The 24,452-nt window shown below is 49.7% G+C and overlaps 1 protein-coding gene across 4 annotated transcripts in view; it reads right to left on the reverse strand.

Annotated features, from left to right (window-relative positions):
* Positions 1–24,452, reverse strand: part of pygl (phosphorylase, glycogen, liver) — a 109,066-nt gene that overhangs the window by 10,014 nt on the left and 74,600 nt on the right. For all 4 annotated transcript variants that reach the window (XM_045709887.2, XM_045709846.2, XM_045709822.2 and 1 more), the window contains 9 exons: positions 15,967–16,130; positions 15,609–15,723; positions 15,464–15,565; positions 15,000–15,147; positions 13,440–13,498; positions 10,719–10,860; positions 9,593–9,800; positions 9,139–9,273; positions 8,996–9,062 (listed from right to left, as the gene is read on the reverse strand). In XM_045709887.2, the coding sequence (XP_045565843.2) occupies positions 8,996–9,062; positions 9,139–9,273; positions 9,593–9,800; positions 10,719–10,860; positions 13,440–13,498; positions 15,000–15,147; positions 15,464–15,565; positions 15,609–15,723; positions 15,967–16,130 (1,140 nt within the window). The remainder of the gene's footprint in view (positions 1–8,995; positions 9,063–9,138; positions 9,274–9,592; positions 9,801–10,718; positions 10,861–13,439; positions 13,499–14,999; positions 15,148–15,463; positions 15,566–15,608; positions 15,724–15,966; positions 16,131–24,452) is intronic.

Below are 24,452 nucleotides of genomic sequence, written 5' to 3' on the forward strand. Positions count from 1 at the left end.
TACATGAGGGATAATGATGATTACCTGGTATAGTCGTTATTAACTAGAGGTACATGAGGGATAATGATGATTACCTGATATAGTCATTATTAACTAGAGGTACATGAGGGATAATGATGATTACCTGGTATAGTCGTTATTAACTAGAGGTACATGAGGGATAATGATGATTACCTTCTCCTCCCTCCTGAATCCTCCTCCCCCCCCCCCCCCTCCTCCCTCTCTGCGGATGACTTCGTCAACCATTTTGAAAAGAAGGTTGACGATATCCGATCCTCGTTTGCTAAATCAAACGACACCGCTGGTCCTGCTCACACTGCCCTACCCTGTGCTTTGACCTCTTTCTCCCCTCTCTCTCCAGATGAAATCTCGCGTCTTGTGAAGGCCGGCCGCCCAACAACCTGCCCACTTGACCCTATCCCCTCCTCTCTTCTCCAGACTATTTCCGGAGACCTTCTCCCCTTCCTCACCTCGCTCATCAACTCATCCTTGACCGCTGGCTACTTCCCTTCCGTCTTCAAGAGAGCGAGAGTTGCACCCCTTCTGAAAAAACCTACACTCGATCCCTCCGATGTCAACAACTACAGACCAGTATCCCTTCTTTCTTTTCTCTCCAAAACTCTTGAACGTGCCGTCCTTGGCCAGCTCTCCTGTTATCTCTCTCAGAATGACCTTCTTGATCCTAATCAGTCAGGTTTCAAGACTGGGCATTCAACTGAGACTGCTCTTCTCTGTGTCACGGAGGCTCTCCGCACTGCTAAAGCTAACTCTCTCTCCTCTGCTCTCATCCTTCTAGACCTATCTGCTGCCTTTGATACTGTGAACCATCAGATCCTCCTCTCCACCCTCTCCGAGTTGGGCATCTCCGGCGCGGCCCACGCTTGGATTGCGTCCTACCTGACAGGTCGCTCCTACCAGGTGGCGTGGCGAGAATCTGTCTCCGCACCATGCGCTCTCACCACTGGTGTCCCCCAGGGCTCTGTTCTAGGCCCTCTCCTATTCTCGCTATACACCAAGTCACTTGGCTCTGTCATATCCTCACATGGTCTCTCCTATCATTGCTATGCAGACGACACACAATTAATCTTCTCCTTTCCCCCTTCTGATAACCAGGCGGCGAATCGCATCTCTGCATGTCTGTCAGACATATCAGTGTGGATGACGGATCACCAGCTCAAGCTGAACCTCGGCAAGACGGAGCTGCTCTTCCTCCCGGGGAAGGACTGCCCGTTCCATGATCTCGCCATCACGGTTGACAACTCCCTTGTGTCCTCCTCCCAGAGTGCTAAGAACCTTGGCGTGATCCTGGACAACACCCTGTCGTTCTCCACTAACATCAAGGCGGTGACCCGATCCTGTAGGTTCATGCTCTACAACATTCGCAGAGTACGACCCTGCCTCACACAGGAAGCGGCGCAGGTCCTAATCCAAGCACTTGTCATCTCCCGTCTGGATTACTGCAACTCGCTGTTGGCTGGGCTCCCTGCCTGTGCCATTAAACCCCTACAACTCATCCAGAACGCCGCAGCCCGTCTGGTGTTCAACCTTCCCAAGTTCTCTCACGTCACCCCGCTCCTCCGCTCTCTCCACTGGCTTCCAGTTGAAGCTCGCATCCGCTAGAAGACCATGGTGATTGCCTACGGAGCTGTGAAGGGAACGGCACCTCCATACCTTCAGGCTCTGATCAGGCCCTACACCCAAACAAGGGCACTGCGTTCATCCACCACTGGCCTGCTGGCCCCCCTACCTCTGAGGAAGCACAGTTCCCGCTCAGCCCAGTCAAAACTGTTCGCTGCTCTGGCACCCCAATGGTGGAACAAGCTCCCTCACGACGCCAGGACAGCGGAGTCAATCACCACCTTCCGGAGACACCTGAAACCCCACCTCTTTAAGGAATACCTAGGATAGGATAAAGTAATCCTTCTAACCCCCCCCCCCTTAAAAGATTTAGATGCACTATTGTAAAGTGGTTGTTCCACTGGATATCATAAGGTGAATGCACCATTTTGTAAGTCGCTCTGGATAAGAGCGTCTGCTAAATGACTTAAATGTAAATGTAAATGTAATGATTACCTGGTATAGTTATTAACTAGAGGTACATGAGGGATAATGATGATTACCTGGTATAGTTATTAACTAGAGGTACATGAGGGATAATGATGATTACCTGATATAGTTATTAACTAGAGGTACATGAGGGATAATGATGATTACCTGGTATAGTCGTTATTAACTAGAGGTACATGAGGGATAATGATGATTACCTGGTATAGTTATTAACTAGAGGTACATGAGGGATAATGATGATTACCTGGTATAGTCGTTATTAACTAGAGGTACATGAGGGATAATGATGATTACCTGATATAGTTATTAACTAGAGGGTACATGAGGGATAATGATGATTACCTGATATAGTCGTTATTAAATAGAGGTACATGAGGGATAATGATGGATACCTGATATAGTTATTAACTAGAGGTACATGAGGGATAATGATGATTACCTGGTATAGTCATTATTAACTAGAGGAACATGAGGGATAATGATGATTACCTGATATAGTCGTTATTAACTAGAGGTACATGAGGGATAATGATGATTACCTGATATAGTCGTTATTAACTAGAGGTACATGAGGGATAATGATGATTACCTGGTATAGTCGTTATTAACTAGAGGTACATGAGGGATAATGATGATTACCTGGTATAGTCGTTATTAACTAGAGGTACATGAGGGATAATGATGATTACCTGGTATAGTCGTTATTAACTAGAGGTACATGAGGGATAATGATGATTACCTTCTCCTCCCTCCTGAATCCTCCTCCCCCTCCCCCCCCCCCTCCTCCCTCTCTGCGGATGACTTCGTCAACCATTTTGAAAAGAAGGTTGACGATATCCGATCCTCGTTTGCTAAGTTAAACGACACCGCTGGTCCTGCTCACACTGCCCTACCCTGTGCTTTGACCTCTTTCTCTCCTCTCTCTCCAGATGAAATCTCGCGTCTTGTGACGGCCGGCCGCCCAACAACCTGCCCACTTGACCCTATCCCCTCCTCTCTTCTCCAGACCATTTCCGGAGACCTTCTCCCCTTCCTCACCTCGCTCATCAACTCATCCTTGACCGCTGGCTACGTCCCTTCCGTCTTCAAGAGAGCGAGAGTTGCACCCCTTCTGAAAAAACCTACACTCGATCCCTCCGATGTCAACAACTACAGACCAGTATCCCTTCTTTCTTTTCTCTCCAAAACTCTTGAACGTGCCGTCCTTGGCCAGCTCTCCTGTTATCTCTCTCAGAATGACCTTCTTGATCCTAATCAGTCAGGTTTCAAGACTGGGCATTCAACTGAGACTGCTCTTCTCTGTGTCACGGAGGCTCTCCGCACTGCTAAAGCTAACTCTCTCTCCTCTGCTCTCATCCTTCTAGACCTATCTGCTGCCTTTGATACTGTGAACCATCAGATCCTCCTCTCCACCCTCTCCGAGTTGGGCATCTCCGGCGCGGCCCACGCTTGGATTGCGTCCTACCTGACAGGTCGCTCCTACCAGGTGGCGTGGCGAGAATCTGTCTCCGCACCATGCGCTCTCACCACTGGTGTCCCCCAGGGCTCTGTTCTAGGCCCTCTCCTATTCTCGCTATACACCAAGTCACTTGGCTCTGTCATATCCTCACATGGTCTCTCCTATCATTGCTATGCAGACGACACACAATTAATCTTCTCCTTTCCCCCTTCTGATAACCAGGCGGCGAATCGCATCTCTGCATGTCTGTCAGACATATCAGTGTGGATGACGGATCACCAGCTCAAGCTGAACCTCGGCAAGACGGAGCTGCTCTTCCTCCCGGGGAAGGACTGCCCGTTCCATGATCTCGCCATCACGGTTGACAACTCCCTTGTGTCCTCCTCCCAGAGTGCTAAGAACCTTGGCGTGATCCTGGACAACACCCTGTCGTTCTCCACTAACATCAAGGCGGTGACCCGATCCTGTAGGTTCATGCTCTACAACATTCGCAGAGTACGACCCTGCCTCACACAGGAAGCGGCGCAGGTCCTAATCCAAGCACTTGTCATCTCCCGTCTGGATTACTGCAACTCGCTGTTGGCTGGGCTCCCTGCCTGTGCCATTAAACCCCTACAACTCATCCAGAACGCCGCAGCCCGTCTGGTGTTCAACCTTCCCAAGTTCTCTCACGTCACCCCGCTCCTCCGCTCTCTCCACTGGCTTCCAGTTGAAGCTCGCATCCGCTAGAAGACCATGGTGATTGCCTACGGAGCTGTGAAGGGAACGGCACCTCCATACCTTCAGGCTCTGATCAGGCCCTACACCCAAACAAGGGCACTGCGTTCATCCACCACTGGCCTGCTGGCCCCCCTACCTCTGAGGAAGCACAGTTCCCGCTCAGCCCAGTCAAAACTGTTCGCTGCTCTGGCACCCCAATGGTGGAACAAGCTCCCTCACGACGCCAGGACAGCGGAGTCAATCACCACCTTCCGGAGACACCTGAAACCCCACCTCTTTAAGGAATACCTAGGATAGGATAAAGTAATCCTTCTAACCCCCCCCCCTTAAAAGATTTAGATGCACTATTGTAAAGTGGTTGTTCCACTGGATATCATAAGGTGAATGCACCATTTTGTAAGTCGCTCTGGATAAGAGCGTCTGCTAAATGACTTAAATGTAAATGTAAATGTAATGATTACCTGGTATAGTTATTAACTAGAGGTACATGAGGGATAATGATGATTACCTGGTATAGTTATTAACTAGAGGTACATGAGGGATAATGATGATTACCTGATATAGTTATTAACTAGAGGTACATGAGGGATAATGATGATTACCTGGTATAGTCGTTATTAACTAGAGGTACATGAGGGATAATGATGATTACCTGGTATAGTTATTAACTAGAGGTACATGAGGGATAATGATGATTACCTGGTATAGTCGTTATTAACTAGAGGTACATGAGGGATAATGATGATTACCTGATATAGTTATTAACTAGAGGTACATGAGGGATAATGATGATTACCTGATATAGTCGTTATTAAATAGAGGTACATGAGGGATAATGATGGATACCTGATATAGTTATTAACTAGAGGTACATGAGGGATAATGATGATTACCTGGTATAGTCATTATTAACTAGAGGAACATGAGGGATAATGATGATTACCTGATATAGTCGTTATTAACTAGAGGTACATGAGGGATAATGATGATTACCTGATATAGTCGTTATTAACTAGAGGTACATGAGGGATAATGATGATTACCTGGTATAGTCGTTATTAACTAGAGGTACATGAGGGATAATGATGATTACCTGGTATAGTTATTAACTAGAGGTACATGAGGGATAATGATGATTACCTGGTATAGTCGTTATTAACTAGAGGTACATGAGGGATAATGATGATTACCTGATATAGTTATTAACTAGAGGTACATGAGGGATAATGATGATTACCTGGTATAGTCATTATTAACTAGAGGAACATGAGGGATAATGATGATTACCTGATATAGTCGTTATTAACTAGAGGTACATGAGGGATAATGATGATTACCTGGTATAGTTATTAACTAGAGGTACATGAGGGATAATGATGATTACCTGATATAGTCGTTATTAACTAGAGGTACATGAGGGATAATGATGATTACCTGATATAGTCGTTATTAACTAGAGGTACATGAGGGATAATGATGATTACCTGGTATAGTCGTTATTAACTAGAGGTACACGAGGGATAATGATGATTACCTGGTATAGTTATTAACTAGAGGTACATGAGGGATAATGATGATTACCTGGTATAGTTATTAACTAGAGGTACATGAGGGATAATGATGATTACCTGATATAGTCGTTATTAAGTAGAGGTACATGAGGGATAATGATGATTACCTGGTATAGTCGTTATTAACTAGAGGTACATGAGGGATAATGATGATTACCTGGTATAGTCGTTATTAACTAGAGGTACATGAGGGATAATGATGATTACCTGATATAGTTATTAACTAGAGGTACATGAGGGATAATGATGATTACCTGATATAGTTATTAACTAGAGGTACATGAGGGATAATGATGATTACCTGGTATAGTCGTTATTAACTAGAGGTACATGAGGGATAATGATGATTACCTGATATAGTCATTATTAACTAGAGGTACATGAGGGATAATGATGATTACCTGGTATAGTCGTTATTAACTAGAGGTACATGAGGGATAATGATGATTACCTTCTCCTCCCTCCTGAATCCTCCTCCCCCCCCCCCCCCCTCCTCCCTCTCTGCGGATGACTTCGTCAACCATTTTGAAAAGAAGGTTGACGATATCCGATCCTCGTTTGCTAAATCAAACGACACCGCTGGTCCTGCTCACACTGCCCTACCCTGTGCTTTGACCTCTTTCTCCCCTCTCTCTCCAGATGAAATCTCGCGTCTTGTGAAGGCCGGCCGCCCAACAACCTGCCCACTTGACCCTATCCCCTCCTCTCTTCTCCAGACTATTTCCGGAGACCTTCTCCCCTTCCTCACCTCGCTCATCAACTCATCCTTGACCGCTGGCTACTTCCCTTCCGTCTTCAAGAGAGCGAGAGTTGCACCCCTTCTGAAAAAACCTACACTCGATCCCTCCGATGTCAACAACTACAGACCAGTATCCCTTCTTTCTTTTCTCTCCAAAACTCTTGAACGTGCCGTCCTTGGCCAGCTCTCCTGTTATCTCTCTCAGAATGACCTTCTTGATCCTAATCAGTCAGGTTTCAAGACTGGGCATTCAACTGAGACTGCTCTTCTCTGTGTCACGGAGGCTCTCCGCACTGCTAAAGCTAACTCTCTCTCCTCTGCTCTCATCCTTCTAGACCTATCTGCTGCCTTTGATACTGTGAACCATCAGATCCTCCTCTCCACCCTCTCCGAGTTGGGCATCTCCGGCGCGGCCCACGCTTGGATTGCGTCCTACCTGACAGGTCGCTCCTACCAGGTGGCGTGGCGAGAATCTGTCTCCGCACCATGCGCTCTCACCACTGGTGTCCCCCAGGGCTCTGTTCTAGGCCCTCTCCTATTCTCGCTATACACCAAGTCACTTGGCTCTGTCATATCCTCACATGGTCTCTCCTATCATTGCTATGCAGACGACACACAATTAATCTTCTCCTTTCCCCCTTCTGATAACCAGGCGGCGAATCGCATCTCTGCATGTCTGTCAGACATATCAGTGTGGATGACGGATCACCAGCTCAAGCTGAACCTCGGCAAGACGGAGCTGCTCTTCCTCCCGGGGAAGGACTGCCCGTTCCATGATCTCGCCATCACGGTTGACAACTCCCTTGTGTCCTCCTCCCAGAGTGCTAAGAACCTTGGCGTGATCCTGGACAACACCCTGTCGTTCTCCACTAACATCAAGGCGGTGACCCGATCCTGTAGGTTCATGCTCTACAACATTCGCAGAGTACGACCCTGCCTCACACAGGAAGCGGCGCAGGTCCTAATCCAAGCACTTGTCATCTCCCGTCTGGATTACTGCAACTCGCTGTTGGCTGGGCTCCCTGCCTGTGCCATTAAACCCCTACAACTCATCCAGAACGCCGCAGCCCGTCTGGTGTTCAACCTTCCCAAGTTCTCTCACGTCACCCCGCTCCTCCGCTCTCTCCACTGGCTTCCAGTTGAAGCTCGCATCCGCTAGAAGACCATGGTGATTGCCTACGGAGCTGTGAAGGGAACGGCACCTCCATACCTTCAGGCTCTGATCAGGCCCTACACCCAAACAAGGGCACTGCGTTCATCCACCACTGGCCTGCTGGCCCCCCTACCTCTGAGGAAGCACAGTTCCCGCTCAGCCCAGTCAAAACTGTTCGCTGCTCTGGCACCCCAATGGTGGAACAAGCTCCCTCACGACGCCAGGACAGCGGAGTCAATCACCACCTTCCGGAGACACCTGAAACCCCACCTCTTTAAGGAATACCTAGGATAGGATAAAGTAATCCTTCTAACCCCCCCCCCCCTTAAAAGATTTAGATGCACTATTGTAAAGTGGTTGTTCCACTGGATATCATAAGGTGAATGCACCATTTTGTAAGTCGCTCTGGATAAGAGCGTCTGCTAAATGGCTTAAATGTAAATGTAAATGTAATGATTACCTGGTATAGTTATTAACTAGAGGTACATGAGGGATAATGATGATTACCTGGTATAGTTATTAACTAGAGGTACATGAGGGATAATGATGATTACCTGATATAGTTATTAACTAGAGGTACATGAGGGATAATGATGATTACCTGGTATAGTCGTTATTAACTAGAGGTACATGAGGGATAATGATGATTACCTGGTATAGTTATTAACTAGAGGTACATGAGGGATAATGATGATTACCTGGTATAGTCGTTATTAACTAGAGGTACATGAGGGATAATGATGATTACCTGATATAGTTATTAACTAGAGGTACATGAGGGATAATGATGATTACCTGATATAGTCGTTATTAAATAGAGGTACATGAGGGATAATGATGGATACCTGATATAGTTATTAACTAGAGGTACATGAGGGATAATGATGATTACCTGGTATAGTCATTATTAACTAGAGGAACATGAGGGATAATGATGATTACCTGATATAGTCGTTATTAACTAGAGGTACATGAGGGATAATGATGATTACCTGATATAGTCGTTATTAACTAGAGGTACATGAGGGATAATGATGATTACCTGGTATAGTCGTTATTAACTAGAGGTACATGAGGGATAATGATGATTACCTGGTATAGTTATTAACTAGAGGTACATGAGGGATAATGATGATTACCTGATATAGTCGTTATTAACTAGAGGTACATGAGGGATAATGATGATTACCTGGTATAGTCGTTATTAACTAGAGGTACATGAGGGATAATGATGATTACCTGGTATAGTTATTAACTAGAGGTACATGAGGGATAATGATGATTACCTGATATAGTTGGCTGACTTTCTCCTGGCACTTTATGTAGCCCTCATAGTCTGCAAACACCTTGAAGCTGAAGAGAGAGAGAGAGACAGTCAATGCCAAGACCACCCACACACAGGAGCAGACAGTAAAGTAACTGTACCTACCGGTCGTGGTTGAAGAGCATGTTGGTGACGTCTTTGAAGAGCTCTGGTTGTTTGGGGCTGAAGAATCCTCCCTGAATCTGGTCGACGGCCTGCTTCAGTTCTGGGATGTTGTTGTAATACGTCCTGGCATCGTAGCTTAGAGGAGGGAACAAAGTAGAAACAGGTCTCACAACAGACCTGGAATAATACGTCACACACGCTACAACAGGAAATTCATTTTTTTAATGAAGTAAACAATGCTAAAATGAACTGTAAAGTCAGTGGAGTTTTGCGTCACCCAACTTTACGGTATTGTTGATCATCATGTAACGTTGCTTAACGTGGAACCCATCGACACTGTATTAGATTGTAGAAAACCCTACCCATCTATGCCAAATTGTGTGTGTTCCCCCTCTACGTCCATCTGTGTGTGTGTCAGTCAGTATACGTCTGTCTGTCTGTCTGTGTGTGTTACCCCTGTACGTCCATCTCTGCCACGTCCTCTACCCTCATGCCGAAGATGAACATGTTCTCCTCTCCAGCCTCCTCTGCCATCTCTACGTTGGCTCCGTCCATGGTGCCGATGGTGAGCGCTCCGTTCAGCATGAACTTCATGTTGCCAGTGCCTGACGCCTCGGTGCCAGCTGTGGAGATCTGCTCAGACAGGTCCGTGGCTGGGATGACTGTAGGGGGGAAAATAGATGACTGTAGGGGGGAAAATAGATGACTGTAGGGGGAAAATAGATGACTGTAGGGGGAAAATAGATGACTGTAGGGGGAAAATAGATGACTGTAGGGGGGAAAATAGATGACTGTAGGGGGGAAAATAGATGACTGTAGGGGGGAAAATAGATGACTGTAGGGGGGGAAATAGATGACTGTAGGGGGGAATAGGGACAGAAAAACGGATATCTCTAATACATGCATTTGTCTGTTATCTGTGTTCCAGATGGCACCCTATTTGCTTTATAGGGCACTACTTCCCATAGGGCTCTGGTCAAAAGTAGGGCACTATATAGGGAATTAGAATGCCATTTGGGATGCACTTCGAGATAGAAGGACAATGATGATACTTTCTCACTGAAATAATGTTTTTTTTTTGGGGGGGGGGGGGGTTAATGAGATGGTAAGCCATTATAAGGGGATCTTACGAAGTCTTATGAACCATTAAAACTGCTTCATGTGTGTAGCTCAGTTGGTAGAGCATGGTGTGTGCAACGCCAGGGTTGTTGGTTTGATTCCCACGGGTGACCAGTACGAAAAAAAAAGAAAAAAAATGTATGAAATGTATGCATTCACTACTGTAAGTCGCTCTGGATAAGAGCGTCTGCTAAAATGACTAAAATGTAAAATTAAAATTACACCTGTCTGCTTTAAGTAAAGTGTTACCATACCTTTCTCAGCCAGAGAGACCCAGGGGTTCTCCAGGTAGATATATAGTAGATAGATACAGTACCTTTCTCCAGGTAGATATATACAGTAGATAGATATATAGTAGATAGTACCTTTCTCAGCCAGGGAGACTCTGTAGTTCTCCAGGTAGATATATAGTAGATAGATACAGTACCGTTCTCCAGGTAGAAATATATAGTAGATAGTACCTTTCTCAGCCAGGGAGACTCTGTAGTTCTCCAGGTAGATGACCTTCAGTTTGCTGCCCACCACTGGGTCTTTGTTGACCACATGTCCGACGGCCGTGATCAGCTTGATGATCTTCTTGGCCATGTGATACCCCGGGGCAGCCTGTATGGGGAGACGAGGCTCTCAATGGTGAATGTGGCTAAAGATGGAAGACTTCCAGAAATATATACACTGCTCAAAAAAATAAAGGGAACACTTAAACAACACAATGTAACTCCAAGTCAATCACACTTCTGTGAAATCAAACTGTCCACTTAGGAAGCAACACTGATTGACAATAAATTTCACATGCTGTTGTGCAAATGGAATAGACAACAGGTAGAAATTATAGGCAATTAGCAAGACACCACCAATAAAGGAGTGGTTCTGCAGGTGGTGACCACAGACCACTTCTCAGTTCCTATGCTTCCTGGCTGATGTTTTGGTCACTTTTGAATGCTGGCGGTGCTTTCATTCTAGTGGTAGCATGAGACGGAGTCTACAACCCACACAAGTGGCTCAGGTAGTGCAGCTCATCCAGGATGGCACATCAATGTCAGCTGTGGCAAGAAGGTTTGCTGTGTCTGTCAGCGTAGTGTCCAGAGCATGGAGGCGCTACCAGGAGACAGGCCAGTACATCAGAAGACGTAGAGGAGGCCGTAGGAGGGCAACAACCCAGCAGCAGGACCGCTACCTCCACTTTTGTGCAAGGAGGAGCAGGAGGAGCACTGCCAGAGCCCTGCAAAATGACCTCCAGCAGGCCACAAATGTGCATGTGTCTGCTCAAACGGTCAGAAACAGACTCCATGAGGGTGGTATGAGGGCCCGACGTCCACAGGTGGGGGTTGTGCTTACAGCCCAACACCGTGCAGGACGTTTGGCATTTGCCAGAGAACACCAAGATTGGCAAATTCGACACTGGCGGCCTGTGCTCTTCACAGATGAAAGCAGGTTCACACTGAGCACGTGACAGACGTGACAGAGTCTGGAGACGCCGTGGAGAACGTTCTGCTGCCTGCAACATCCTCCAGCATGACCGGTTTGGCGGTGGGTCAGTCATGGTGTGGGGTGGCATTTCTTTGGGGGGCCGCACAGCCCTCCATGTGCTCGCCAGAGGTAGCCTGACTGCCATTAGGTACCGAGATGAGATCCTCAGACCCCTTGTGAGACCATATGCTGGTGCGTTTGGCCCTGGGTTCCTCCTAATGCAAGACAATGCTAGACCTCATGTGGCTGGAGTGTGTCAGCAGTTCCTGCAAGAGGAAGGCATTGATGCTATGGACTGGCCCGCCCGTTCCCCAGACCTGAATCCAATTGAGCACATCTGGGACATCATGTCTCGCTCCATCCACCAACGAGGAGATCCCTCAGGAGACCATCCGCCACCTCATCAGGAGCATGCCCAGGCGTTGTAGGGAGGTCATACAGGCACGTGGAGGCCACACACACTACTGAGCCTCATTTTGACTTGTTTTAAGGATATTACATCAAAGTTGGATCAGCCTGTAGTGTGGTTTTCCACTTTAATTTTGAGTGTGACTCCAATTCCAGACCTCCATGGGTTGATAAATTGGATTTCCATTGATTATTTTTGTGTGATTTTGTTGTCAGCACATTCAACTATGTAAAGAATAAAGTATTTAATAAGATTGTTTCATTCATTCAGATCTAGGATGTGTTATTTTAGTGTTCCCTTTATTTTTTTGAGCAGTGTATGTTTATATATTTTTTATTTTATTTAAAAAATCTTATTTACAATGACGGCCTACCCCGGCCAAACCCGGTCGACGCTGGGCCAATAGCGCGCCGCCCTATGCGACTCCCAATCACGGCCGGATGTGATACAGCCTGGATATGATATCATTGTTTCACCAGGGGTCCATGGGGCTCTACTTTAGACCAGGGGTCCATGGGGCTCTACTTTAGGCCAGGGTCCACGGGGCTCTACTTCAGACCAGGGTCCACGGGGCTCTACTTCAGACCAGGGGTCCATGGGGCTCTACTTTAGGCCAGGGTCCACGGGGCTCTACTTCAGACCAGGGGTCCATGGGGCTCTACTTTAGACCAGGGGTCCATGGGGCTCTACTTTAGACCAGGGTCCATAGGGCTCTACTTTAGACCAGGGTCCATAGGGCTCTACTTTAGACCAGGGTCCATGGGGCTCTACTTCAGACCAGGGGTCAATGGGGCTCTACTTCAGACCAGGGGTCCATGGGGCTCTACTTCAGACCAGGGGTCCAGGGGCTCTAGTTTAGACCAGGGTCCATGGGGCTCTACTTCAGACCGGGGGTCCATAGGGCTCTGGTGAAACTTAGTGCACTATTAGGGAATAGGGTGCCATTTCAGACACAGCACTTGCCTCCTCTCTCTCTCCTTTCCTCCTCTCTCTCTCTCTCTCTCTCTCCTTGCCTCCTCTCTCTCTCCTTGCCTCCTCTCTCTCTTTCTCTCTCCTTGCCTCCTCTCTCTCTCTCGCTCCTTGCCTCCTCTCTCTCCTTGCCTCCTCTCTCTGTCTCCCTCCTTGCCTCCTTCTCAAAACCAATCTGAGGAGAAGATCCACGGTTCCTTCCTTAGAGCCTAGTCCTCCAATTCATTTGAAAAGGACGAGAGGGGAGAGTACGTGGGGAATCATGGGAAGACTCATTGAGAAAGAGTCCTAGGCTATTCATGTAATGGGTTTTGAGTTGAGTGACTCACATACATACCTTGCCACCAATGATCACAGTCCGGGGAACAAAAGGTGCTTTTGGGTTCTTCTTGATGCCTTCAAAAAAATATATATATTATATTACTTGTTCACACTTTAAACAAGGTATTACATATTATAAATACTTAATGAAGCCTTCATAAGCCTTTATAAGGCCTACATAGAAGCTTCACAAATAATTTATAAGCAGATGTCATTCTATAATCAAGGTGAATCCAGGTGAAAGCTATGATCCCTTGTTGATGTCACTCGTTAAATCCACTTCAATCAGTGTAGACATGTAAGTGCCTTTGAACGGAGTATAGTAGTAGGTTCCAGACGCACCGGTTTATGTCAAGAATTGCATCGTAGTGCTAGAGGCGTCACTACAGACCCGGGTTCGATCCCGGGCTGTATCACAACCGGCCATGATCGGGAGTCCCATAGGGCGTCAGTTGAACGGTGTTTCCTCCAACACATTGGTGCGGCTGGCTTCTGGGTTAAGCAGGCGGGTGTTAAGCGGGCGGGTGTTAAGGTGCGCGGTTTGGTGGGCCATGTTTCGGAGGAGCCCGTTGGGGAGTTGCAGCGATGAGACAAGATCGAAATTGGGGAGAAAAAAATAAATATATATATATATAATTGATCTTGTCTCATGTATATATATATAATTTCGATTGGGGAGATAGGGTGCTGTATAGGGTGTATAGGGTGCTGTGGTCTGTATAAAAATGAATTAATGAATTAAAGAACTGCAATGCTGCTGGGTTTTTCAGCTCAACAGTTTCCTGCGTGCATCTGCAACAGTCCACCACCCAAAGGAGATCCAGCCAACTTGACACAACTGTGGAAAGCATTGAAAGCACTGTGGAATGCTTTCCACACCTTACAGAGTCCATTCCCCGACGAACTGAGGCTGTTCTGAGGGCGCAAGGGGGGGGGGGGTGCAAAGCAATATTATGAAGGTGTTCCTAATGTTTTGTACACTCAGTGTAGGGTGCTGTGGTCTGTATAGGGTGCTGTGGTCTGTATAGGGGATAGGGTGTTGTGGTCTGTATAGGGGATAGGGTGCTGTGGTCTGTATAGGGGATAGGGTGCTGTGGTCTGTATAGGGGATAGGGTGCTGTGGCCTGTATAGGGTGCTGTGGCCTGTATAGGGGATAGGGTGCTGTGGTCTGTATAGGGGATAGGGTGCTGTGGTCTGTATAGGGGATAGGGCGCTGTGGCCTGTATAGGGGATAGGGTGCTGTGGTCTGTATAGGGTGCTGTGGTCTGTATAGGGGATAGGGTGCTGTGGTCTGTATAGGGGATAGGGTGCTGTGGTCTGGATAGGGGATAGGGTGCTGTGGTCTGTATAGGGGATAGGGTGCTGTGGTCTGGATAGGGGATAGGGTGCTGTGGCCTGGATAGGGGATAGGGTGCTGTGGTCTGTATAGGGGATAGGGTGCTGTGGTCTGGATAGGGGATAGGGTGCTGTGGTCTGGATAGGGGATAGGGTGCTGTGGTCTGTATAGGGGATAGGGTGCTGTGGTCTGGATAGGGGATAGGGTGTCCCTCGGTAAGGAACTTCTGAATGACGTACGGTTGTACATGGTGACGATGTGAAGGCAGTTGAGGAGCAGGCGCTTGTACTCGTGAATCCTCTTCACGTGGACGTCGAACATGGAGGACGGGTTGATGTTCACCTTGTACTCTTTCTCCAGGTACTGGGAAAACTTCACCTTGTTGTCCTGTGCACAGAAACGCATAGACCACAATGGAAATGATTTGTAAAAGCTTTCTTGTGTTATTCTTGAGGACTTTATATGCAGTATAACCACTTATGCGGTTGAATTGTGTCTTTAAATTGTGAACAAAAATCCATGCGCCAACATGCCTTGTGTACCAAGGAACAAAATGTAATGTTGCAAACAATATTCGGATATATATAGGGATCATTTTATGCCAATATAATTGTAAATATAACGAGTAGAACTCACAAATATGATCTGTTTCATGTTATGAACTGTTGCTAATTAAGGGGGAGGTTGATGTGGTAAGTCTTACCTGCTTGACATTAGAGACATCTCTAATGAAGGCATCATCGTTGACCAGCTCATTGAGCTTCTGTAACTGACTGAGGTCTTTCACATATCCCTCCCCAATGGCCTTGTCAAAGAAAGACAATAGTCAATAAAGATGCCAATTAAACCTCAGCGATTAGCTCAGCCAATCCCGGGTTACAGAGGAGAAGCCAGCGCCTAGGAGTGATGCCATTGGTCTTGTTCTGGAATTTATCCGGTTCTAATTCGTTGAAGTCTCGGAACCTTTCAAAACAAAAGGAAATATTTTCTAGAATCTAAAAAGAGTTATTGGAGAGAGAGAGAAGAGTGAAGACAGGGCCGTGTTCAATCGGGCACACCGTAGAAAAACTGTTCAAAGTGGTTTGCAATGTAAAACAAAAACAAGCGTTTCTGATTGGATAATTCCAGACAGAACTTCAAAGTCAGTTTCAGTGTTTTCGTCCGTTTTGTGCCTACGGAACACAACCTAGACAAGACCCATCTTACACATCATTCTTGATGATGTTGGAGTGTATCTCTGCAACTCCGTTGACGGCGTGAGATCCCACAATGCACAGATGGGCTATGTTGACCCTCTTGCCCCCGTCCTCCTCGATCAGAGACATCCTGCGTATCCTATTCAGGTCTCCTGGAAAGAGAGCTCCAATCCCCTGGAGCAACAGCAGAAACATACAACCAGTCAGCTGGTCCCAATCTGCTCCACCATCCCTCCTAAACCCTTTGTTGTAAATCTGAACAGGCTGGACAGGTACAGTAGAAGCAGGGTACCGCTGAGGATTCCACCACAACTTCCATATTACACATCTACAACAACAACAAAAATGCATGAAATAAAATGTATGAAAATGTATGCATTCACTACTGTAAGTCGCTCTGGATAAGAGCGTCTGCTAAATGACTAAAATGTAATTAGGGCCAAGAGGAGGAGTAGGGAGCTAACAGAGACGTACGGTAACCTACCCCCAGTGTCTACGGTAACCTACCCCCAGTGTCTACGGTAACCTGCCCCCAGTGTCTACGGTAACCTGCCCCCAGTGTCTACGGTAACCTACCCCCAGTGTCTACGGTAACCTACCCCCAGTGTCTACGGTAACCTACCCCCAGTTTCTACGCTACGGTAACCTACCCCCAGTGTCTACGCTACGGTAACCTACCCCCAGTGTCTACGCTACGGTAACCTACCCCCAGTGTCTACGCTACAGTAACCTACCCCCAGTGTCTACAGTAACCTACCCCCAGTGTCTACGGTAACCTATCCCCAGTGTCTACGGTAACCTACCCCCAGTGTCTACGGTAACCTACCCCCAGTGTCTACGGTAACCTACCCCCAGTGTCTACAGTAACCTACCCCCAGTGTCTACGCTACGGTAACCTACCCCCAGTGTCTACGCTACGGTAACCTACCCCCAGTGTCTACGCTACGGTAACCTACCCCCAGTGTCTATGGTAACCTACCCCCAGTGTCTACGGTAACCTACCCCCAGTTTCTACGGTAACTTACCTACAGTTTCTACGGTAACCTACCCCCAGTGTCTACGGTAACCTACCCCCAGTGTCTACGGTAACCTACCCCCAGTGTCTACGGTAACCTACCCCCAGTGTCTACGGTAACCTACCCCCAGTGTCTACGGTAACCTGCCCCCAGTGTCTACGGTAACCTACCCCCAGTGTCTACGGTAACCTACCACCAGTGTCTACGGTAACCTACCGCCAGTGTCTACAGTAACCTACCCCCAGTGTCTACGGTAACCTACCACCAGTGTCTACGGTAACCTACCCCAGTGTCTACGGTAAGCTACCCCAGTGTCTACGCTACAGTAACCTACCCCCAGTGTCTACGGTAACCTATCCCCAGTGTGTACGCTACGGTATCCTACCCCCAGTGTCTACGGTAACCTACCCCCAGTGTCTACGGTAACCTACCCCCAGTGTCTACGGTAACCTACCCCCAGTGTCTACGGTAACCTACCCCAGTGTCTACACTACGGTAACCTACCCCCAGTGTCTACGGTAACCTACCCCCAGTGTCTACGGTAACCTACCCCCAGTGTCTACGGTAACCTACCCCCAGTGTCTACGGTAACCTACCCCCAGTGTCTACGGTAACCTACCCCCAGTGTCTACGCTACGGTAACCTACCCCCAGTGTCTACGGTAACCTACCCCCAGTGTCTACGGTAACCTACCCCCAGTGTCTACGCTACGGTAACCTACCCCCAGTGTCTACGGTAACCTACCCCCAGTTTCTACGGTAACTTACCTACAGTTTCTACGGTAACCTACCCCCAGTGTCTACGGTAACCTACCCCCAGTGTCTACGGTAACCTACCCCCAGTGTCTACGGTAACCTACCCCCAGTGTCTACGGTAACCTACCCCCAGTGTCTACGGTAACCTGCCCCCAGTGTCTACGGTAACCTACCCCCAGTGTCTACGGTAACCTACCACCAGTGTCTACGGTAACCTACCGCCAGTGTCTACAGTAACCTACCCCCAGTGTCTACGGTAACCTACCACCAGTGTCTACGGTAACCTACCCCAGTGTCTACGGTAAGCTACCCCAGTGTCTACGCTACAGTAACCTACCCCCAGTGTCTACGGTAACCTATCCCCAGTGTGTACGCTACGGTATCCTACCCCCAGTGTCTACGGTAACCTACCCCCAGTGTCTACGGTAACCTACCCCCAGTGTCTACGGTAACCTACCCCCAGTGTCTACGGTAACCTACCCCAGTGTCTACACTACGGTAACCTACCCCCAGTGTCTACGGTAACCTACCCCCAGTGTCTACGGTAACCTACCCCCAGTGTCTACGGTAACCTACCCCCAGTGTCTACGGTAACCTACCCCCAGTGTCTACGGTAACCTACCCCCAGTGTCTACGCTACGGTAACCTACCCCCAGTGTCTACGGTAACCTACCCCCAGTGTCTACGGTAACCTACCCCCAGTGTCTACGCTACGGTAACCTACCCCCAGTGTCTACGGTAACCTACCCCGTGTCTATGCTGCGGTAACCTACCCCCAGTGTCTACAGTAACCTACCCCCAGTGTCTACGGTAACCTACCCCCAGTGTCTACGGTAACCTACCCCCAGTGTCTACGGTAACCTGCCCCCAGTTTCTACGGTAACCTACCCTCAGTGTCTACGGTAACCTACCCGCAGTGTCTACGGTAACCAACCCCCAGTGTCTACGGCAACCTACCCCCAGTGTCTACGGTAACCTACCCCCAGTGTCTACAGTAACCTACCCCCAGTGTCTACGCTACGGTAACCTACCCCCAGTGTCTACGGTAACCTACCCCCAGTGTCTACGCTACGGTAAACTACCCCCAGTGTCTACGGTAACCTACCCCCAGTGTCTACGCTACGGTAACCTACCCCCAGTGTCTACGCTACGGTAACCTACCCCCAGTGTCTATGGTAACCTACCCCCAGTGTCTACGGTAACCTACCCCCAGTTTCTACGGTAACTTACCCCCAGTTTCTACGGTAACCTACCCCCAGTGTCTACGGTAACCTACCCCCAGTGTCTATGGTAACCTACCCCCAGTTTCTACGGTAACTTACCCCCAGTTTCTACGGTAACCTACCCCCAGTGTCTACGGTAACCTACCCCCAGTTTCTACGGTAACCTACCCCCAGTGTCTACGGTAACCTACCCCCAGTGTCTACGCTATGGTAACCTACCTCCAGTGTCTACGGTAACCTACCCCCAGTGTCTACGGTAACCTACCCCCAGTGTCTACGGTAACCTACCCCCAGTTTCTACGGTAACCTGCCCCCAGTGTCTACGCTACGGTAACCTACCCCCAGTGTCTACGGTAACCTACCCCCAGTGTCTACGGTAACCTACCACCAGTGTCTACGGTAACCTACCCCCAGTGTCTACGGTAACGGTAACCTACCGCCAGTGTCTACGGTAACCTACCCCCAGTGTCTACGGTAACCTACCCCCAGTGTCTACGGTAACCTACCCCCAGTGTCTACGGTAACCTACCGCCAGTGTCTACGGTAACCTACCGCCAGTGTCTACGGTAACCTACCCCCAGTGTCTACGGTAACCTACCGCCAGTGTCTACGGTAACCTACCCCCAGTGTCTACGCTACGGTAACCTACCCCCAGTGTCTACGGTAACCTACCCCCAGTGTCTACGGTAACCTATCCCCAGTGTCTACGGTAACCTACCCCCAGTGTCTACGGTAACCTACCCCCAGTGTCTACGGTAACCTACCCCCAGTGTCTACAGTAACCTACCCCCAGTGTCTACGCTACGGTAACCTACCCCCAGTGTCTACGCTACGGTAACCTACCCCCAGTGTCTACGCTACGGTAACCTACCCCCAGTGTCTACGGTAACCTACCCCCAGTGTCTACGGTAACCTACCCCCAGTTTCTACGGTAACTTACCCACAGTTTCTACGGTAACCTACCCCCAGTGTCTACGGTAACCTACCCCCAGTGTCTACGGTAACCTACCCCCAGTGTCTACGGTAACCTACCCCCAGTGTCTACGGTAACCTACCCCCAGTGTCTACGGTAACCTGCCCCCAGTGTCTACGGTAACCTACCCCCAGTGTCTACGGTAACCTACCACCAGTGTCTACGGTAACCTACCGCCAGTGTCTACGGTAACCTACCCCCAGTGTCTACGGTAACCTACCACCAGTGTCTACGGTAACCTACCCCAGTGTCTACGGTAAGCTACCCCAGTGTCTACGCTACAGTAACCTACCCCCAGTGTCTACGGTAACCTACCCCCAGTGTGTACGCTACGGTATCCTACCCCCAGTGTCTACGGTAACCTACCCCCAGTGTCTACGGTAACCTACCCCCAGTGTCTACGGTAACCTACCCCAGTGTCTACACTACGGTAACCTACCCCCAGTGTCTACGGTAACCTACCCCCAGTGTCTACGGTAACCTACCCCCAGTGTCTACGGTAACCTACCCCCAGTGTCTACGGTAACCTACCCCCAGTGTCTACGCTACGGTAACCTACCCCCAGTGTCTACGGTAACCTACCCCCAGTGTCTACGGTAACCTACCCCCAGTGTCTACGCTACGGTAACCTACCCCCAGTGTCTACGGTAACCTACCCCCAGTGTCTACGCTACGGTAACCTACCCCCAGTGTCTACGGTAACCTACCCCGTGTCTATGCTGCGGTAACCTACACCCAGTGTCTACAGTAACCTACCCCCAGTGTCTACGGTAACCTACCCCCAGTGTCTACGGTAACCTACCCCCAGTGTCTACGGTAACCTGCCCCCAGTTTCTACGGTAACCTACCCCCAGTGTCTACGGTAACCTACCCGCAGTGTCTACGGTAACCAACCCCCAGTGTCTATGGCAACCTACCCCCAGTGTCTACGGTAACCTACCCCCAGTGTCTACGGTAACCTACCCCCAGTGTCTACGCTACGGTAACCTACCCCCAGTGTCTACGGTAACCTACCCCCAGTGTCTACGCTACGGTAACCTACCCCCAGTGTCTACGGTAACCTACCCCCAGTGTCTACGCTACGGTAACCTACCCCCAGTGTCTACGCTACGGTAACCTACCCCCAGTGTCTATGGTAACCTACCCCCAGTGTCTACGGTAACCTACCCCCAGTTTCTACGGTAACTTACCCCCAGTTTCTACGGTAACCTACCCCCAGTGTCTACGGTAACCTACCCCCAGTGTCTATGGTAACCTACCCCCAGTTTCTACGGTAACTTACCCCCAGTTTCTACGGTAACCTACCCCCAGTGTCTACGGTAACCTACCCCCAGTTTCTACGGTAACCTACCCCCAGTGTCTACGGTAACCTACCCCCAGTGTCTACGCTATGGTAACCTACCTCCAGTGTCTATGGTAACCTACCCCCAGTGTCTACGGTAACCTACCCCCAGTGTCTACGGTAACCTACCCCCAGTGTCTACGGTAACCTACCCCCAGTTTCTACGGTAACCTACCCCCAGTGTCTACGGTAACCTACCCCCAGTGTCTACGGTAACCTACCCCCAGTGTCTACGGTAACCTACCCCCAGTGTCTACGGTAACCTACCCCCAGTGCCTACGGTAACCTACCCCCAGTGTCTACGGTAACCAACCCCCAGTTTCTACGGTAACCTACCCCCAGTGTCTACGGTAACCTACCCCCAGTGTCTACGCTACGGTAACCTACCCCCAGTGTCTACGGTAACCTACCCCCAGTGTCTACGGTAACCTACCCCCAGTGTCTACGGTAACCTACCACCAGTGTCTACGGTAACCTACCCCCAGTGTCTACGGTAACGGTAACCTACCGCCAGTGTCTACGGTAACCTACCCCCAGTGTCTACGGTAACCTACCCCCAGTGTCTACGGTAACCTACCCCCAGTGTCTACGGTAACCTACCCCCAGTGTCTACGGTAACCTACCGCCAGTGTCTACGGTAACCTACCGCCAGTGTCTACGGTAACCTACCCCCAGTGTCTACGGTAACCTACCGCCAGTGTCTACGGTAACCTACCCCCAGTGTCTACGCTACGGTAACCTACCCCCAGTGTCTACGGTAACCTACCCCCAGTGTCTACGGTAACCTACCCCCAGTGTCTACGGTAACCTACCCCCAGTGTCTACGGTAACCTACCCCAGTGTCTACGGTAACCTACCCCCAGTGTCTACGGTAACCTACCCCCAGTGTCTACGGTAACCTACCCCCAGTGTCTACGGTAACCTACCCCCAGTGTCTACGGTAACCTACCACCAGTGTCTACGGTAACCTACCGCCAGTGTCTACGGTAACCTACCCCCAGTGTCTACGGTAACCTACCACCAGTGTCTACGGTAACCTACCCCCAGTGTCTACGGTAAGCTACCCCAGTGTCTACGCTACAGTAACCTACCCCCAGTGTCTACGCTACAGTAACCTACCCCCAGTGTCTACGGTAACCTACCCCCAGTGTGTACGCTACGGTAACCTACCCCCAGTGTCTACGGTAACCTACGCCCAGTGTCTACGTTAACCTACCCCCAGTGTCTACGGTAACCTACCCCCAGTGTCTACGGTAACCTACCCCCAGTGTCTACGGTAACCTACCCCAGTGTCTACACTACGGTAACCTACCCCCAGTGTCTACGGTAACCTACCCCCAGTGTCTACGGTAACCTACCCCCAGTGTCTACGGTAACCTACCCCCAGTGTCTACGCTACGGTAACCTACCCCCAGTGTCTACGGTAACCTACCCCCAGTGTCTACGGTAACCTACCCCCAGTGTCTACGCTACGGTAACCTACCCCCAGTGTCTACGGTAACCTACCCCCAGTGTCTACGCTACGGTAACCTACCCCCAGTGTCTACAGTAACCTACCCCCAGTGTCTACGGTAACCTACCCCCAGTGTCTACGGTAACCTACCCCCAGTGTCTACGCTACGGTAACCTACCCCCAGTGTCTACGGTAATCTACCCCCAGTGTCTACGGTAACCTACCCCCAGTGTCTACGGTAACCTACCACCATTGTCTACGGTAACCTACCCCCAGTGTCTACGGTAACCTACCGCCAGTGTCTACGGTAACCTACCCCCAGTGTCTACGGTAACCTACCCCCAGTGTCTACGGTAACCTACCCCCAGTGTCTACGGTAACCTACCCCCAGTGTCTACGGTAACCTACCGCCAGTGTCTACGGTAACCTACCGCCAGTGTCTACGGTAACCTACCCCCAGTGTCTACGGTAACCTACCGCCAGTGTCTACGGTAACCTACCCCCAGTGTCTACGCTACGGTAACCTACCCCCAGTGTCTACGGTAACCTACCCCCAGTGTCTACGGTAACCTACCCCCAGTGTCTACGGTAACCTACCCCAGTGTCTACGGTAACCTACCCCCAGTGTCTACGGTAACCTACCCCCAGTGTCTACGGTAACCTACCCCCAGTGTCTACGGTAACCTACCACCAGTGTCTACGGTAACCTACCGCCAGTGTCTACGGTAACCTACCCCCAGTGTCTACGGTAACCTACCACCAGTGTCTACGGTAACCTACCCCTAGTGTCTACGGTAAGCTACCCCAGTGTCTACGCTACAGTAACCTACCCCCAGTGTCTACGCTACAGTAACCTACCCCCAGTGTCTACGGTAACCTACCCCCAGTGTGTACGCTACGGTAACCTACCCCCAGTGTCTACGGTAACCTACGCCCAGTGTCTACGGTAACCTACCCCCAGTGTCTACGGTAATCTACCCCCAGTGTCTACGGTAACCTACCCTCAGTGTCTACGGTAACCTACCCCAGTGTCTACACTACGGTAACCTACCCCCAGTGTCTACGGTAACCTACCCCCAGTGTCTACGGTAACCTACCCCCATTGTCTACGGTAACCTACCCCCAGTGTCTACGGTAACCTACCCCCAGTGTCTACGCTACAGTAACCTACCCCCAGTGTCTACGGTAACCTACCCCCAGTTTCTACGGTAACCTACCCCCAGTGTCTACGGTAACCTACCCCCAGTGTCTACGCTACAGTAACCTACCCCCAGTGTCTACGGTAACCTACCCCCAGTGTCTACGGTAACCTACCCCCAGTGTCTACGCTACGGTAACCTACCCCCAGTGTCTACGGTAACCTACCCCCAGTGTCTACGCTACGGTAACCTACCCCCAGTGTCTACGGTAACCTACCCCGTGTCTATGCTGCGGTAACCTACCCCCAGTGTCTACAGTAACCTACCCCCAGTGTCTACGGTAACCTACCCCCAGTGTCTACGGTAACCTACCCCCAGTGTCTACGGTAACCTGCCCCCAGTTTCTACGGTAACCTACCCCCAGTGTCTACGGTAACCTACCCGCAGTGTCTACGGTAACCAACCCCCAGTGTCTATGGCAACCTACCCCCAGTGTCTACGGTAACCTACCCCCAGTGTCTACGGTAACCTACCCCCAGTGTCTACGCTACGGTAACCTACCCCCAGTGTCTACGGTAACCTACCCCCAGTGTCT

This window comes from Salmo salar, chromosome 01 (genome assembly GCF_965601325.2).
Source record: "Salmo salar chromosome 01, fSalSal1, whole genome shotgun sequence".
Classification (NCBI taxonomy): domain Eukaryota; kingdom Metazoa; phylum Chordata; class Actinopteri; order Salmoniformes; family Salmonidae; genus Salmo; species Salmo salar.